Here is an 18,861-nt window from a genome sequence, read left to right on the forward strand (position 1 = left end):
TGAAGGCTTCTCCTTTTCAAATGCTCCCCTGGTCTGGGGTATGGTGACCCTCATATTAAAATGCTGCCGAGAGGTCAGTGGGATTGATTAAGAGTGGAGGTAGTGGGTGTAGCTTGAAATTGATACAGGGCTATGGTAGGGATCAGGTAGTGGTACTAGGTTGCAGAATTGATAGGCTGGCTTTGTCATTGTCTGTTCCAGTACCTAGGTCAATATGGTCCTTCCAGCTTCAGTTCCTTTGTTCAGACTTTGTAGTGTTTGATACAACTGAATGGCTTGCCGGGCCATTTTAGATGTTTGAGAATCATCATATTGCTACGGGTCTGGAGGTAGCCGGAGGCCAGCCCAAGGAAGGGTGGCACATATTCATCCCAAGAGGACATCAGTGACCAGCTGTCCTTTAGCTGTAGTTCAGTGGATAACATTCTCATCTCTGAGTCACATAGTTTTCAAATCAAGCCTAACACCAGGACAAAGGTAAAGCTGTTGATAGGAATGATACTGTTGTTCGAGGTCCCAGCTTTCAGACTAACTGATAAACTGAGGCCCAGTCTACTCTGTCTGGGTGGGTGTAAAAGATTCTATGACTCAATTTCAAGGGAGAACAAGAGAGTTCTCTGGTGGCCTGGTCAATGTTCACTCATCAACTGAGATTATTTAATCAGGATCATATTGCTGATTGTGGGAGCTTGCGGTGCACAGTTTTGGCAGATGTCTCATATTGCAGCAGTCCGAAAGGGTACCTCAATAACAGAAAAGCGCTTTACGTTCGTGAGGATATGAAAGGTGCTCTAGAAATGCTGTTTAGTTCTTTCAGTCACATCTTAGTGGCTGAAACACATACAAAACCTAAACCAGACAAATTCCAAGGTTATTTAACAGAGTTAATTTGGAGGAACAGCCCGGGACTGGACTGATGAGAACAGTCTGGTTATAAAGGCCAGTAACATGTGAACAAGGGTAGTGAGTATCTGGAACTTATTTCTGGAAATGGTGGTTAAGATACGATCCTTGTGGTGATCCTCAAGTTAAACTACTGCCAGCCATCTGTCTCTTTAATGAGAGCATCCCTATGGTCAGGTCAGAATATGGAGACCTCACTTTACTATACCTCTCTACAGTAGGGACTGACCACCTTGAACGCAGGATTTGCAGTTGCTAAATGGTAAACTAGAATGCAGGGAGATGGCAGAGAGGCAGAAAATTGGCACCACGCAAAAGAATTTGGGTAGCGCTGCAGGCCAAATGGCCTCTTTCTACTCTGTAACAATTCTTTGATTTGGTGAAATGAATAAATAAAATCATGGCTTTGTTTTTGAAATAAAAACACAGTAACTGACAATTTCATTCAAATAAACATATTAAAAATAAGACTGGCACTTTGCAATATGAATCTCCGGTGTGTAAATTCACCCAATTTCCATTTGTTTTTCTGTTCCCTTATGGATTACCTTTTTGCTTGGAATAGCTACCCTTTTGGCAGAACACTAGGTTGCCCCGAGACGTGTCCAGCTTTCAACAGAACATCCAACGACTGGATTGGCAAAGTTTATGTTCCTGATTGCATTTCTTATCGCCAATAACGTGAAACCGAGAGTGGGCATTTGTCACAAGTTCTTTTCCACACACACACAAAAAACACACACAAATCGCAAGTGGGCATGATTAATGAATGCCAGGAAACGGAGCCGTCCTTTTCCTGGCTGGTGGGAGAGCGCTCTCAGGAACAAAAGTTGCTGTCCCCACTTTGCCTGGTTGGTCCACCAAATGACTTGAGCCCCTGAAACGAGGGGGTTCCCTCACGCACCACTTTCAATCCCATTTGTCTTTTCTTTTGTGGGGGAAAGGGACTTTGTTCTTAACGGCGGATCCCACGGCAGACACCCCCCCGGCCAGGCTGGATGCCCCTCCTCTGAGCAGCCCGATGCCCAGTGTTGGCACCGCGGTGACGGTTGTCCTGGTCACCGTGTAGCCCTTGATGCCCAGCCAGGCCACTCCGCCCACCGTGGCCCCGACAGCCCCCTTGGTCGCTCCGAGAACGCCACCGGCCACCCGCGACAGCAGACTGCTCTGACACTCCGGGTGGTCCTTCTCAACATCTGGAAATGGTAAAGACGAAGATCTGTCAGTCCCCACAGCCTGATTCTTCCAGGCTCAGTGTGCCAGCCCTCCACTACCCCCACCCCCCTCACCCCAATGCCACCACCCGCACCTCCTCACCCCTCCACGGGGTGCCCTGGGGCCACTCTCTCACCCCAACTAAAATTACAACAAGCATCTATTTTCCGCTGCCGCTTGTGGGATCTTGCTGTGCAGTGGACAGATGCACTGCACTTCAAAAAGTCTCTCACTGGCTGCGAAGCGCTTCGAGGTTTGAGTGGGGCGGCGGGGTGGGGGAAGCGGAGGCTGCGATGGAAGCCACACAAATGCACCTCTAGTCAAGGTGCACTGCATCGTCTAAGGGCGGTCTGACTGCAGCGCTGTATTGGTCTCCCGCGTTGTTCCTGGTACGTGTCCACCCCCGCGACAACTCGGAGGAAACAGTGCAGGGGGACTGCGGTCACCTATACACCTGGCCGGGGTAGAGTTATCTCATCTGAAGGGAGTTCCCGGGGCTTTTACCCCATTTGCTGGGGCCGCTGGCATTCCACAAATAACCAGATGCTTTGAATTCCGTGTTGCATTTGGCCCTGTCCGGAAGGTGAACTCGGAATCTCGGTGTAAATCCATCACCTTCGTTGTACCATCAGTTAATTGGGGTGGGGTGGGGGGGGGTGATACACAGTGAAGAACGATTTTTATAAAAGTGATGCTCCAACAATCCTCACAAGATTCCTCCCGAGAGCGGTTTGGTGCATTGACAACACATCCCAGTCATATATATTTATATCTAGCTCTATCAGAGCATTCCCCAGCTCATCCTGTGCTACAGATTGTAGCAGTCTTTCTATTCAATGTCTCAATTAGAGGCGAAGAGTCCGAGGTCGACAATATCCCACGCACCGTGCAGGGCACAGACACAGGAAATCAGACGCTGAACCAGAATCAGGTCAGTGGTGGGAGCTAAACAGAGTCCCTTGGCACAGAGCCGAGTGTAAGCCTCCCAGAGTGTAACCAGCCCCTCCTCAGTGTGTCTGAGCTAACTGCCCCCCAACAGCGACAGACGGTGGAGCACGAACTCTATCGGTCAACTTGCGGGAAATCAGACACCAGCTTCCCTCTCTTTAGTTGTTCAAATGTTTAACAAGAGCTCGGAGAAATTGTCACATACTTCCAGAGCAACACAAAAACAGGATGGCGTCTGATTAGAAATACCTGCCCTTTACTGACCGTCCTTTGGCAAAGGCGCTATGCCGTATCGTAAAATATAAGTTAGCCATATATGAATTTATATATAATGTTTGACAGTATGTATGAGTTGTCAATATATCCGAGTTTGTCTACATAATATATATTTGTCAGATTCTTAAATGATCACGATTGATTAGGTTATCCTATATTTACAACAGGGCACTGGGATGGGGGTATGTAAACAGGACACTGGGATGGGGGTATTTAAACAGGACACTGGGATGGGGGTGTTTAAACAGGACACTGGGATGGGGGTATTTAAACAGGACACTGGGATGGGGGTATTTAAACAGGACACTGGGATGGGGCTATGTAAACAGGGCACTGGGATGGGGGTGTTTAAACAGGGCACTGGGATGGGGGTATGTAAACAGGACACTGGGATGGGGGTAGGATGGGGGGTATGTAAACAGGGCACTGGGATGGGGGTATTTAAACAGGGCACTGGGATGGGGGTATGTAAACAGGACACTGGGATGGGGGTATGTAAACAGGACAGTGGGATGGGGGTATTTAAACAGGGCACTGGGATGGGGGTATGTAAACAGGACAGTGGGATGGGGGTATGTAAACAGGACACTGGGATGGGGGTATGTAAGCAGGATAGACACTGGGATGGGGTATTTGTGAATCCAAATCTTTAGCAATGGAGTGGAATGTTGATGGTCCTGTAGTAAGCTACTCAGTTCAAGGATAATTAAGGTTGGGCAATGAATGCTGGCCTTGCCAGTGATACCCACATCCTATGACAGACCACATCCTATGACAGAATAAGGAATGGAGGATTTATGTGTGTAGGCGCTACAGCATGACAGCTAAAAGGAACAATACCTCCACTGTCAGCCTGAGCTGGATGGGGATAAGTCCCACTTGACTGTGTTGAGAATGCAATCTGCACTGAGATGCCAGTGCGGAGGGGGGGGGGGGGGCTGCACTACTGAAGGTGCCAACTTCTCATTCTCTTGTTATACCAAGACAATCTGCCTGCTCACTTGGACATTATTGAGAGAAGTTTAAGGAATTTGCCTTCTAATCTAAGCAAGACTCCTCTTTGTTAAAAGACTGTTGTATCTCTTAAATAACCAACTGGTAAGAGAGGGAGAGTGGTGGGGCTGTTTCAGAGTGGGTCAGATGCTAATCCCAAATCTCTGCAGATTGATGTAATGGCATCTGCTTGAGATGAGAGTTTGGTTGGGGGTGGGGGTGAGAAATAGATACTCCACATCTCATTTACAACCAGATCACAGGTCACAGAACCCAGGCTCAGTGTGTTAATGAAACATACACACATAAATATTTACATATAGTCTCTCTCTCTCTCTCTCTCGCTCTCTCACATACACACACACACGCACGCACAAAGTATCTCTCTCACACACACACGGTATCACACACACAGACTATCTCTCACACACACATAACTCAAACACAAAACATAAACACTCTCTCATAAGCACAAACACAGACTCACACATGCACACACACAAGTCAAACACTCTCTCACCTGCGCGCACGCACACACACTCACCGATGTACACACACAGCTCAAACACACTCTCATGCATATGCACACACTTTCACACAGACCTTGCACACAACTTACAAACACAGTTTCTAACACTGTCGTACAGGATCTCACATGGTCTCACATCAATACACACACACATACACACTCCCCACCCCCAGACACTCTCTCCCACACACACACACACACAATCTCTCTCTCTCTCTCACATACACACATCACCCTCACACACTTTCATACAAACAGTGTTGCTTGGGTAATGAGCAGGGACAAGGGGACGTTGAACCATTAAGTGAGTTGCTTCAACAGTGAGAATGTGAGGTCGGGCCAATTACATGAGGCTGATGATGGCGTGGTGTGGATGCCCAGCAGAGCAGGGGCATCTGAGGGCAAGAGTTGCTGCCAGTTGCAAATTTCTGCATGCAGAGTTCCTTCAAGGGCTGCTTGAAACAAATTTTGCAAATGAAATGAGCAGCTACTGAATGAGAAAATTTTCAAAGGCTCATGTCAGAATTCCAATTATAATCAAGCTAATTGCACAGTTCATCTGCACTTGACATTTCTTCCTCTGCATCTGTCCTTTGCGTTCAGTACAGAGGATGCAATGGTGCTAATTCACAGAATTACTACAATACAGAAGGGGACCATTGTGTCTGTGCTGGCTCTCTAAGCATTTTACCTTGGCAGCAGTCCCCTGCCTATTCCCTGCAAACCTGCAGACGGTCTCTATTGAAATAAAAATCCAGCCGCCTCTATCGCCCTTCCAGGCATGTATATTCCAGAACCCAACTACTCACTGATGGGGAATGTTGAGGCAATCTCCCAGCCCAAAGTTTATTGGTACCAAAATTATAAAGACAGAACATGTAAGCATTTATCTTTTGGGAATTTGCTGAAACTGGCTACCATTCAGAACTTAGGTACTAGAAGTTGGAGAAAGTTATTGAGCTTCTCGAGCCTGCCCTGCCATTCTATAAGACATGGCTGATCTGTCCTGAGCCTCAACTCCTCCTTTGTGACAGCTCCTCAAAGCCCTCAACACCCCAATATATCATGAATCCGTCTGCTTTGCCTTAAAACGTTTCAGCGATGTTGCCTCCACAACTCCCTGGGGTAGGGAGTGCCAGGTATTCACTACCCTCTGGGAGAAGAAATTCCTTCACATCTCAGTTTTGAATGAGTGTTTCCTTATTTGTAACTTTATTCCCTTGAGCTTCTCGAGCCTGCCTTGTGCGCTCTTAGGAGGTGAAAGTATCAGCATTTATTGTCCATCCCTAACTGCACTTAGAGAAGCTGGTTGTAAGCTGCTGTCTTGAACCACTCAGTCCACATTGCATAGGGACAAACACAATGCTTTCAGGAGTTCCAGGATTTTGACCCAGCGACACTGGAGGATAGGCAGTGTATTTCCAAGTCAAGGTGGCATTCGTGGCTTTGAGAGGACCTTACAGGTGCTGGTGTTTCCATTCTTACCCATCAAACATTGTGGGTTTGGAAGAGGCGCCTACATCTGTTATACCAGTTGTTCCAACAAGAGCTGCACTTTTTAAGTGGATGCAAAGCATTCTGGGGCTTCCTAAGGTTACATGCAAGGCATGACATTTCTGTGCAATGTATGCCTGCAACTTCATTCTCAAAGGTTCCTATAGGAGTTAATAGCATCGGCTGTTTATATGAAAATGGTTCTACTTCAGTCTGAAGTGCAGTGGCAAACAAAAATAAAACTAATGAAACTAATGGAGCACTTTCTTTCCCCATCCAATAGCTTCCACTTGAATATAACACAGTGCACTGGGCAAATCAGAGTAGGAAGCAATTCATAATTTATAACTGCATGGGGCATTGCATGTGCACCACAGAGATTTAACAACACACCTTGACTGTCAGCCCGTTACCTTTCTAAACCCTCTGAAATATTTATTGAGAATGAGGGAACAGAACAGTGGTTAGTGGGGGTTGTTCTTGCCACTCTGCAGTCTCTTTGCATTATAACTTGCGTCTGCATTGCAGGATGAATGCTGCATCGTATGTTCGCTATTGCTTTGAAGTCAGGCATTTGTTGTGGAGCAGAGTGCAACTAAATTTATCTTGGTGTTCCCTTTTGTCATGCTGATTCTTCCAGGGCACATTTGGGCTTAGTTTCCTAATTCCTGGTCAGTTCTCTGGACTCCACGCGGTTCCCTGGCCTCTCACAATCCTGTGGATTGTCCAGTTTCCAGAGTGACTCCCAATTTAGAGTCACAGAGGTTTACAGCATGGAAGAAGGCCCTTCAGCCCACCAAGTCCATGCCACCCAGTTTTCACAACCATAACTACGGGGGTTCATGGACTCACAGCCCAAATGTTTGTTTTGTGACACAGTGGAGTCCATGGGAAATGTATATATTGGGTGTGGGTGTTTGCACTCCCTTTTTAGTTTTCTGAAAGACCGCCTCCTTGTTTTTGGTAGTACTTCAGCCCCATGCTCCTGATCTTTGGGCACCTGGTGCGAGGGGAGTAGGCAGGTCAGAGGATCTCCTTGTGGGTCTATTCCTGGGCCTGGCCAACCTGGTCATTAATCGGTCCAGGCAATGGGCTGTGAAGGGGGTCATTTCAGCCAATTGCCTGCCTCTCTTCCATGGCTGTGTTCGAGCCCACAGGACCTTGGAGAGAGTGCGGGCAGTGTGTTCCAACTCTTTTCATTTTTTTAGGGAGAGGTGGACACCATGGGGATTGGAGTGATTTATTTCCCCCGCCAAATGCTATTTTGATTTCATCCTTACCCTCCCCCTTACTTTTGCTTTCATGGAAGCATTGCTCCTACCAGGACACTGCTTGCCCCTGGTTCCCTGGCCACATGGATGTCTTTTTCTTGGAGGTAGAAAATGTTGAATAAAATTAGTTGCAAAAAAAAATGTCAGGCTCACTAATATTCTTTAAGGAATCATATCTGCTGTTCTTAATAACAAAGTGTGGAGCTGGATGATCACAGCAGGCCAGGGAGCATCTTAGGAGCACAAAAGCTGACGTTTCGGGCCTGGACCCCTCATCAGAAAAAGGGGATGGGGAGAGGATTCTGAAATGAATAGGGAGAGAGGGGGAGGCGAACCGAAGATGGAGAGAGGAGAAGATAGGTGGAGAGGAGAGTACTGGGGAGGGTGCAGGTAGTGAGGGGATAAGTCAGTCCAGGGAGGATGGACGGGTCGAGGGGGTGGGATGAGGTTAGTAGGTAGGAGATGGAGGTGCGGCTTGAGGTGGGAGGAAGGGATGGGTGAGAGGAAGAACAGGTTAGGGAGGCAGAGACAGGTTGGACTGGTTTTGGGATGCAGTGGGGGGAGGGGACGAACTGGGCTGGTTTTGGGATGCGGTGGGGGAAGGGGAGATTTTGAAGCTGGTGAAGTCCACATTGATACCATTGGGCTGCAGGGTTCCCAAGCGGAATATGAGTTGCTGTTCCTGCAACCTTCGGGTGGCATCATTGTGGCAGTGCAGGAGGCCCAGGATGGACATGTCATCTAGAGAATGGGAGGGGGAGTGGAAATGGTTCACGACTGGGAGGTGCAGTTGTTTATTGCGAACCGAGCATAGATGTTCTGCAAAGCGGTCCCCAAACCTCCGCTTGGTTTCCCCGACGTAGAGGAAGCCACAATGGGTACAGCAGATGCAGTATACCACATTGGCAGATGTGCAGGTGAACCTCTGCTTGATGTGGAAAGTCATCTTGGGGCCTGGGATAGGGGTGAGGGAGGAGGTGTGGGAGCAAGTGTAGCATTTCCTAAGGTTGCAGGGGAAAGTGCCAGGTGTGGTGGGGTTGGAGGGGAGTGTGGAGCGGACAAGGGAGTCACTGAGAGAGTGGTCTGTCCGGAAGGCAGACAAGGGTGGGGTTGGAAAAATGTCTTTGGTGGAGGTGTCGGATGCGTTGTATCCAGAGGTTGGTGGGTGGTATGTGAGGACTAGGGGGATTCTCTTTTGGTGGTTATTGCAGGGCCGGGATGTGAGGGATGAGTGCGGGAAATGCAGGAGACGTGGTCAAGGGCGTTAACCTCCGGATACAACTTTGCAAAGTAAAACATAAATTGTGGTTGAATGGCTCCCCCCAGTGGAGGTAAGGGCACTCACACAGCATTGTGCCTTTGGCCAGGAATGAGACCTCTCGTTGTCAAATCGATTCCAACTCTGAGACAACACAGATTTCCAAGTGCACTGTGTCTGGAAGACACCAACCCTTCAGTAATCCCGAACGTCTGATGATGTAGAGAGAATTGCTGGATTCAAAACAGATGGAGGGGTGGATCTGGTAAAGGACTTTTGGCCAAATGCAAGTTTCTGAATCAGAAGGTTATGTGTTGCAAGGTTCCAGTGCAAAGATTTGTCACAATCCTGTACCAGCCTCTGCGCTGTGTTACCCAGGCAGTGTTGTTGGAAATTGATGAATTTTCCTATATACTTACTATGTTGCAAGAGATTTAATTTAACAGCTATTTCAGCAGTGATTAGCTTTCCATATTTATGGTGTGGGAAAACAAAGAGGAAATATGCACCAAAATACAAAGGTCACGATGCACAATGAACTTACTTCAACAATTGATTGGGCATAAAATGCACCCTATTATCGGTGTATTATTATATGGGAACCTAAGAAGGGTTTGTACTTAGAAGAGATGGGAAATAACCTTTAAATGGAGAAGGGCAGTTGACAATGGTCAACCTGGCATCATGAGTACCTGCCTGTGGTCATTGGTCAAAAAGAGGTTAAAATAATTGATTGAGAAAAGATTTACAAGGATGTTGCCAGGGTTGGAGGGTTTGAGCAATCGGGAGAGGCTGAATAGGCTGAGGCTACTTTCCCTGGAGCATCAGTGGCTGAGAGGTGACCTTATAGAGGTTTATAAAATGATAAGGGGCAAAGAAAGGGTGAAGAGCCAAGGTCTTTTCCCCTGGGGTGGGGGGAGTCCAAAACTAGATGGCAAAGGTGAGAGGGGAGAGATTTTAAAAGGACCTGAGGGACAACATTTTCACGCAAAGGTTTGTGTGTACGGAATGAGCTGCCAGAGGAGGAGGAAGCTGGTACAATTATAACATTTAAAAGGCATCTGGATGGGTATGTGAATAGGAACAGTTTAGAAGGATGTGGGCCAAATGCTGGCAAATACGGCTTCATTAATTTCGGATATTTGGTCAACGTGGATGAATTGGACCAAAGGGTCTGTTTCCATGCTGTACATCGGTATGACACTGAATGTGGGTGCCATGGTGGCACTGTGATTAGCATTGCAGCCTCACAGTACCAGGGACCTGGGTTCGATTCCAGCTTTGGATGACTGTTTGTGTGGAGTCTGCACATTCTCCCTGTGTCTGCGTGCTTTTCTGAAGATATGTGCATCATGTGGATTGCTGATCCTAAATTGCCCAGGTATGCCACAGGTATGTGCAAGTTAGGTGGATTGGCCGTGGGAAATGTGGGGTTATGGGGATGAGGTAGGCAGGTAGGGGGGATGGGGGAGATGTCTGGCAGGATGCTGTTTGGAGGGTCAACGCAGACTCAGTGGGCCAAATGGCCTCTTTCTACACTGTAGGATGATTCGAATCATGGGGACTGGTGTGGGTTTTGGAGTGTGGGGAGATAAAGGCCCTTTCTGGGGATTAGCATGTCCTTCATTAAGTACAAGATGCAAAAACACAAAGCAGAGCAAGGTGTCCAGCTTTTCCCAATGGATGACTGCTCCTTCAATCTGCCACCATGAGTAATATCTCCAGGGCAATACCACCACCTTGTACCTTCCCCACCTGTGAATCCCCCACCTCCCGTACTCCAACAAACCCAGTGCAAGGGGGGAAGGATGGCCCTAAGTGCAATGGAGGTAAAGTGCAGGATAACTCCATTTCCTTCCTGCTCCCAGTGATCATGTCAACCCATGTACACTTCAGGCAGACGTAGATTTAAAGGTTTTTGCCAAAAAAGACAGACTTGAGAAGTAAAAAATTAATCACACAGTGAGTAGTTGGGGAGATTCATTCTCTGAAAATGAGGTGGAGGCAGGTTCAATAAAGTATTGGGTCATCATTGGGTTAGAAAAATACGCAAGAATTTGTGTAAAAGCCCGGAGACTGACTCTAGGCAATGATGCGTACTGAAGTGCCAGTGCAGGCATGATGGGTAGAATGGCCTCTGTAACTGTTCTGTGATTCAGTGAACCCACAGAAAACAATTTAGAATGAAACTGAAAATCCTCATGCTCATCTCCATCTTTTACATGAGGTGGCTATTGATTACTCTGCTCTGATCTTGCGCCAAATATGTTTGAGGACAATACACTAGAACATGGAAACAGGGGGAGGCTATTCAGCCCCCATTGAGCCTGTTCCACCTGACAATAACTTGGTAGTTGATCCATTTTCCCCAATTTTGCTCTATATCTTTTGACATCATTACTCAACAAAATTCCATTCTGCAAAATTAATTAAGTTCCAGTTGAACCCCATATCCAAAGCCTTTTGAGGGGACAGAGCTATTCCGGAGAAATTCCAGGTTTATTAATTGAATTTAAGTGTCTTTGCCATTTCCCCAGGCCAGTAACCTGGGTCTCTGGATGACTGCAATACCAGTGTGTGCTATCAATACAGCAGCTTGCTCATGGCCCACAGATACTGTACTCACCTTCAGTTGGAAGCTCCCTTAGGTACGAGGGGATGTCCTTCTGATCACCACTTGCTTGTTCCATTGGCTTCTGTCAAGAGAAATATGTGAAGAAACATTTCTGATTGATTGAATTTTCTTAAGTCTTGCAGATCCCTAGGGACAAGGGGGGAAAATTGATAAGGGGGAGCTGGTGGATAGTGTTTACTTAAACTTTCAATAGGGCCCCACAGAGGAGATTAGCATGTAAAATCAGGGTGGATTTGACATGGATAGAGAACTGCCTGGCAGACAGGAAACAAAGACTATCCCTGGAAGATTAAATGGGTCTCCTTCCAGGTGGCAGGCAGTAAGAAGTTGTATACCACATAGATCAACCCTTAGATCCCAGCTATTTACAACGTACATTCATGATTGAAATGAGGGAACTACATGCAGGTTTCCAAGTTTGGGTGGAAGGGTGAGCTGTGAGGAGGATGCAGCGACATCTCAGTGTGATTTGGACAAGTTAAGTAAGTGGGCAGATACATGGCAGATGGAATATAACGGGGTAAATGTGAGGATATGAGGCTGAGAGGTGACCATAAAGAGGTTTATAAAATCACAAGGGGCATTGGTAGGATGAATAGCCAAAGTTTGTATCCTAGGTGGGGGAGTCCAAAACTAGAAGGCAGAGGTTTAAGGTGAGAGGTGAAAGATTTAAAAAGAATTTAAGGAGCAACGTTTCATGCAGAGGGTGGTGTGTGTATGGAATGAGGTGCCACAGGAAGGGGTGGAGGCTGGCACAATTACAACATTTGAAAGGGATCTGGATGGGTTATATGAATAGGAAGGGTTTCGAGGGATATAGGGCAAATGCTGGCAAATAACACTAGATAATTTAAGATTGAGATAAGTAGGAATATCTTCACCCAGAGAATGGTCAGCCTGTGGAACTCTCTCCCATAGGAAGCAGCTGAAGCAATAACATTGAATGTTTTCAAGAAGGAGTTGGATAAACTTCTTTGAGCTTAAGGGATCAAAGGGTATTAGGAGGAAATGGAAAAAGGACTGGGCTTGAATCGCATTGAATAGTAGAGTAGGCTGAAAGGGCTGAATAGACTTTTCGTGCTTCTATTATCTATGCTGCTTTGAGAATCCACTTAATGGGTTGAGAGGTATTCCGATGCAGCGTTAAGGGGATAGGTGGGCTGGGGTAGATATTGATTTTGTTCAATGTTCACAAGTAAGGAACAGTGAATTGCTATTTAAGCTGAAGGGTTAATCCCTCTCTGGCCTAATTTTTATTTATATTTAGCAATTACCTGCTAGCAATCATCTATTGTTATCTTGAATGCCTCAACTGAACCATCCAGTCATTACCTTATAGAATCGCAGGGCAAGCTTGAGGGGCTGAAACTGCTCTTAACTCATATGCTATGCTTTCATGTTCTTTCTGCTGAATGGTCTCCATCCATGCTGCACCATGCTGAGTCTTCGATTCGTGCCCTCCCTGATACAAGTCAGCTTCCTTCTTACATGGGCAAGATGATTAGGGCAGGAGAATGTTGCTTTAGAAGTGTGTTAAAGACCACAAGTTCATCATAGCTGGTGACTTCAACCAGGCCAACCTCAAGAATGAGCTACCAAAATACCACCAACACATCTCCTGACCCACCAGAAATCCAAGCATCTTTGACCATTGCTCCACAACTATCAAAGACGTCTACCACTCCAAACCCCATCTGCATTTTGGAAAATCAGATCATAATGCTGTGCTCCTCCCCCAGCTTTCAAGCAGAAATTGATGTGTGATAACCCAGTACATAAAGTAGTGCAGTATTGGTCTGAGGCAACTGAAGGGCTTCTATGGAACAGCTTAGAGTCGGTGGACTAGTCCATATTCAGGAACTCAGTGAACAACCTAAATGAGTATGGCACCACCATATCAGACTTTGTTAGAAAGTGTGTAGGTGACTACATGCTTCCAACCAGAAACCATGGATGAACCTGGAGACCCACCCCTTACTGGAATCCAGGTCTGAGACATTCTAGTCAGTCAACCCCGACCAATACAGGAAACACAGGTATAACCTTGCTAAGGCCATCAGGGTCGCCAAGATACATACCAAACTAAGCTTGAGTCCCAGACCAACCACATGGACATCCCTTCTTTCTCGCAAGGCTTATACGACAAAATGGACTACAAAGCAAAGTCAAACAGAATCATGAGCAACAGTAAACCCATATACTATGAATCCAATGATTTCTACGCTCGCTTTGAACAGAAAGGCAGTGAAACAATGTCACCTATCCCATCAGACTCAAGTGTACCTGCACCCTTAGATCAGCCTTCCTAATAGTGAACGTTGGGAAGTGACTGGTCCGGATGGAGACCCCAGCCATGCACCCAGGTCCTTTGCTGACCGACTACCAGGAGTACAATCTGAAGTCACCAGCTGCTTCAAGAAGACCGTCATCACCTCAGTGCCAGTGAAAAATCAGGCAGCGTGCCTCAAAGGCTGTCGCCTCTGGCTCTGACATCTACAATCATGAAGTGCTTCAGGATCATGGTTCACATCAACTCCAGCCTCCCAAAATGCCTTGATCCTTTGCAACTTGTCTAGAGGCGCAACAGGTCCATGGCAAACATCATCTCCCTAGCCCTACGCTCATCCCTGGGACATCTGGATAAAAAGAGTACATGTGTCAGGCTCCTATTTACTGCCTCCAGTTCTGCCTTCAACAGTATAATTCCAAACAAACTCATCTCCAAACTCCAGGACCTAGGTCTCTGCTCCTCCTGCTGTAACTGGATTCTTGACTTCCTGACCAACAGACGGCAGTCAGTAAGGACCGGCAAAAACAGCTCCTTCATGATAATCCTCAATACCGGTGCCCTGCAAGGCTGCATATTCATCCCCCTACAATACTCCTTATCCACACACAACATGTGCAGCAACTCCGTTTACAGGCTTGCTGACGACACTACCATTCGAGGTCGAGTCTCAAACAACGTCTAGACAGAGTACAGGAAGGAGACGGAGTGCTTGAGGCATGATGCAAAGACGACAATCTCTCCATCGACGTTAGCTGCTCGTTGACTTCAGGAGGTGGAGTTGAGGGCACACCCTTGTCTGTATCAATGGTGCTGAGGTGGAGATGGTTCAGAGCATCAAGTTCCCAGGAGCGATGATCACCAACAAACTGTCTCACTCCATCCACATTGACACTACAATTAAGAAACCACGACAAATCTCTTGTTCTTCAGGGGGCTTTGATGTTCAGCATGTCCATAAAGACTCTTACCAATTTCTACAGATGGACCATAGAAGTATTCTATCTGGATGCATCACAGCTTGGAATGGCAACTGCTCGTCCTTTTCGCAAGAAACCACGTGGTGCGTCAAGTCTGCTCTGCCATTCAATGAAATTGCGGCTGAACTGATAATCCTCAACTCTGCTTCCCTGCCTTCTCCCAATTGCCCTTAATTCCCCTCCTGTTGAAAAATCTGTCTGTCTCTACTTTGAACATACTTAATGACCCACCCTTGACAGCCCTCTGTGGTAAATGCACAACACTCAGAAGAAATTCTTCCTCATGTTAGCCTTAAATGGACCAATTAATTATTCTGTCATTGTGCCTTCTGGTTTGTGACTGTCCCTCTAGCAAGTTCCCCCAGAATATTATACCTTTCAATAAGGTCACTGCTCACTCTTCTGCTTCCAATGAGTAACAGGCCTCACCTACACATCCTCTCCTCAAAAGGCAGTCCCTTGTGGTGTTTGTGGTGTGGGGAAGAGGTCAGGGGTAGGGGCGGGGAAGGAATTTTGCACGAGATTTCATCGCGAGGTAACCTCAATATATTTGCGACGTCTCTGCAGGACATCCTCCCTCCTTTCACCGATGTTGTAGGAGCCGGTCGGAAGATCCTGTATGGGAATCAATAGAAATAAAGACTTTTAATGGAAGAAGTTCACACTCCAGGATTGACCCCACCTCCAAAGCGTGGATGTCTGAGTTACCTGTATGGCTCACATCCCTCCACAAAGAGTCTGAATTGAGAGTTGGTGTTCTGCCAAAAGGAAATTGGTGTTTGTGGCAATGTCTGGAACTGCAGGGTAATGCAGTCAAAGGGCCTGGGACGGTGGAGAATTTCCAACATTTCACCTTTTCTCATTGTCTCACCGAAAGTGATTTTGGCCATGGGCAATTGATGCATTTGGGCCTGGGATTGTCCCAATTATTTCAAACCGCTCCGTGAGTTTCCTAACCATCTTTGGGATAAGGTTACATAGAATGGTTTTCAAAGAGCTGGTTACTTTTACTTCATGCAGAATGGAAGATTAGCCTCCAGGAACATGTAATCATCTCAGTTAGAAGCACACATAGGCCTTTCAGCCCCTAAAACCTGCTCCATCATTTAATAAGATCATGGCTCTTTGGATCATGGTTTTCCCCATTTCTGCTTACTCTGAACAACCTTTCACTTACATACTTATCAAGAATCTATCTCTTGTCTTGCAAAATATTCAAAGGCTTTGCTTCAATCAGCTTTTCAGGAAGAGAGTTCAAATAAACATATGAACCTCTACGAGAAAAGAATTTTCATCTGTATGGTAAATGGGTGATCACATTCTTTAAACTGGTTCTAGACGATGCTGAAGTTGGGAGGGCAGACTTAAATCATTGGGCCAACAGAATAAAAGTACTTTCTTTCAACACTGCTTTCTCTCAGCACTAGCTATCAAAAGGTTTGTGTAGGGAAAAAGAAAGGATCTTGGACAAACACCTAAGAACCATCCAATTAGAAAATAAGGAACACATTTGCTTTCTGAGAGATAGTAGGAACTGCCGATGCTGGAGAATCTGAGATAACAAAGTGTAAAGCTGGATGAACACAGCAGACCAAGCAGCATCAGAGGAACAGAAAGGCTGACGTTTCGGGTCAGGGCCCTTTCAGACCCAAAACGCCAGCTTTCCTGCTCCTTTGATGCTGCCTGGCCTGCTGTGTTCATCCAGCTCTACACATTTGCTCTCTGTTTGGCTGTGAGAAGGTAACATAGTACAATGACAGACAAGTCAGGCAAACAACTGAGAGAGAGTGTTGTTGGGGGAGGGGTGGTGGGGGTGCGGTGGTGTTTGGCAGAACACAGCAATGTGATGAAACCTCTGGATCACCTTCCTGCAGGAGCTGGCAACTTTGATGTTACTCATTATTTTGTTATACTGACCATGTTAATGCAATCATTACCCAGACAAAACTTCAACTTTAAAATAATCTTTTCTCAGAATGTTTGTCCCCTACACCAATTGGACAGCAAGCAGTTCAAGAAAGACACTCACCATCACCTTCTCCTGGGCAATTAAGGATGGGCAATAGATGCTTGCTTTGCCAGTGACACTCACATCCCATAAATGAATAATGTTTTACTAAAGGAAAAGCAGATGTTAGCAAACTGGAATAAAAACATGAAATGGTGGAAGGGATAACAAAGTGTGAAGCTGGATGAACATGTGCTCCTAAGATGCTGCTTGGCCTGCTGTGTTCATCCAGCTCCACACTTTGTTATCTCGGATTCTCCAGCATCTGCAGTTCCCATTATCTCTGATCACAAATGCTGGAAGGGGTCAGGAAGCCTGTGTGGAGACAGAAACAGAGCTAACATTTCACTGCACTGATAGCAGCTATCATATCAGTTTCCACAGCTCCAGGCTACAAGATGGAAGTGAAGGTGGGCGTTGAAAGAACTGTCGACACACCTCACCAGTGCACAAAAGGCAGGCTCAGCAGTGGATACAAAAAGGCCAGCTCACACACAAAGAGCAGATCACACACAGTATAAGTAACTCTCACAATATAACTCACACACGATAACACACACAGTAAAACTGACACAGTGTGTCTCAATGTAACTCACTCACAGTGTCACTCACTGACACAGTGTAACTCATTCGCAGTGTCACTCACACAGTGTAATCCACTCTCAGTGTAACTCACAGATACAGTGTAATTCAGTCTCAGTGTCAGTCACACACAGTGTAATTCACTCTTAGTGTAACTCTCATACAGTGTAATTCACTCTGTGTAACTCAAACAGTGTAATGCACTCTCAGTGTAACTCACACAGTGTAATGCACTCTCAGTGTAACTCACACACAGTGTAATTCACTCTCAGTGTAACTCACACACAGTGTAATTCACTCTCAGTGTAACTCTAATACAGTGTAATTCACTCTCAGTTGTCACTCACACACAGTGTAATTCACTCTGTGTGACTCACACACAGTGTAATTCACTGTGTGACTCACACACAGTGTAATTCACTCTGTGTGACTCACACACAGTGTAATTCACTCTGTGTGACTCACACACAGTGTAATTCACTCTGTGTAAACTCTCATACAGTGTAATTCACTCGCAGTGTAACTCACACAGTGTAATTCACTCTGTGTCACTCACACACAGTGTAATTCACTCTCAGTGTCACTCACATACAGTGAATTCACTCTGTCAGCCACACAGTGTAATTCACTCAGTGTCAGTCACACACAGTGTAATTCACTCTCAGTGTCACTCTCACAGTGTAATTCACTCTCAGTGTAACTCTCATACAGTGTAATACACTCTGTGTAACTCAAACAGTGTAATTCACTCTCATTGTAACTCTCATACAGCGTAATTCACTCTGTGTAACTCACACACAGTGTAATTCACTCTCAGTGTCACTCACACAGTGTAATTCACTCTGTGTAACTCACACACAGTGTAATTCACTCTCAGTGTCACTCACACAGTGTAATTCACTCTGTGTAACTCACACACAGTGTAATTCACTCTCAGTGTCACTCACACAGTGTAATTCACTCTGTGTAACTCACACACAGTGTAATTCACTCTCAGTGTCACTCACACAGTGTAATTCACTCTGTGTAATTCACACACAGTGTAATTCACTCTCAGTGTAACTCACATACAGTGTAATTCACTCTCGGTGTAAACTCACACTCACACGGGGCAGCTCCATGCTCTGGGCACAGGCTCAGCATCGCCTCTCGGAGTGAGTCCGGGGGGGGGGGGGCGTCCCACGTGGGAACCGCCTTATTCACGTCACCATGGAAACCAGCTTTTCAATTTCATGTGTCAACATTTGGACAGGTCACTTCCGGTCAGTGCTGTGACAGTGCGGAGCCCAGGACAAAAACAGAAGTGGCTGGAAAAGCTCAGCAGGTCTGGCAGCATTTGTGCAGAGCGAAATCAGAGTTAACCTTTCGGGTCCAGCGCCTTTTCCTCAGTTCTGAGCTTTTCCAGCAACTTCTGATTTTGTTCCTGATTTACAGCATCCGCAGTTCTTTCAGTTTTTATTGCGTTACCCCGGGATCACTGAA

General features: G+C 46.3%; 1 protein-coding gene across 1 annotated transcript; it reads right to left on the reverse strand.

Annotated features, from left to right (window-relative positions):
• Positions 1-1,381: 1,381 nt before the first annotated feature.
• Positions 1,382-18,508, reverse strand: tmem263 (transmembrane protein 263). Its single transcript, XM_048548454.1, has 4 exons — positions 18,486-18,508; positions 15,330-15,404; positions 11,514-11,583; positions 1,382-2,099 (listed from the first exon to the last, which is right to left on the reverse strand). The coding sequence occupies exons 1-4, from the start codon at positions 18,498-18,500 to the stop codon at positions 1,813-1,815; spliced, it is 447 nt and encodes a 148-aa protein (XP_048404411.1). The 5' UTR covers positions 18,501-18,508; the 3' UTR covers positions 1,382-1,812.
• Positions 18,509-18,861: the final 353 nt, after the last annotated feature.

The sequence above is a fragment of the Stegostoma tigrinum genome, chromosome 18, assembly GCF_030684315.1.
Source record: "Stegostoma tigrinum isolate sSteTig4 chromosome 18, sSteTig4.hap1, whole genome shotgun sequence".
In the NCBI taxonomy this organism is placed as follows: Eukaryota; Metazoa; Chordata; class Chondrichthyes; order Orectolobiformes; family Stegostomatidae; genus Stegostoma; species Stegostoma tigrinum.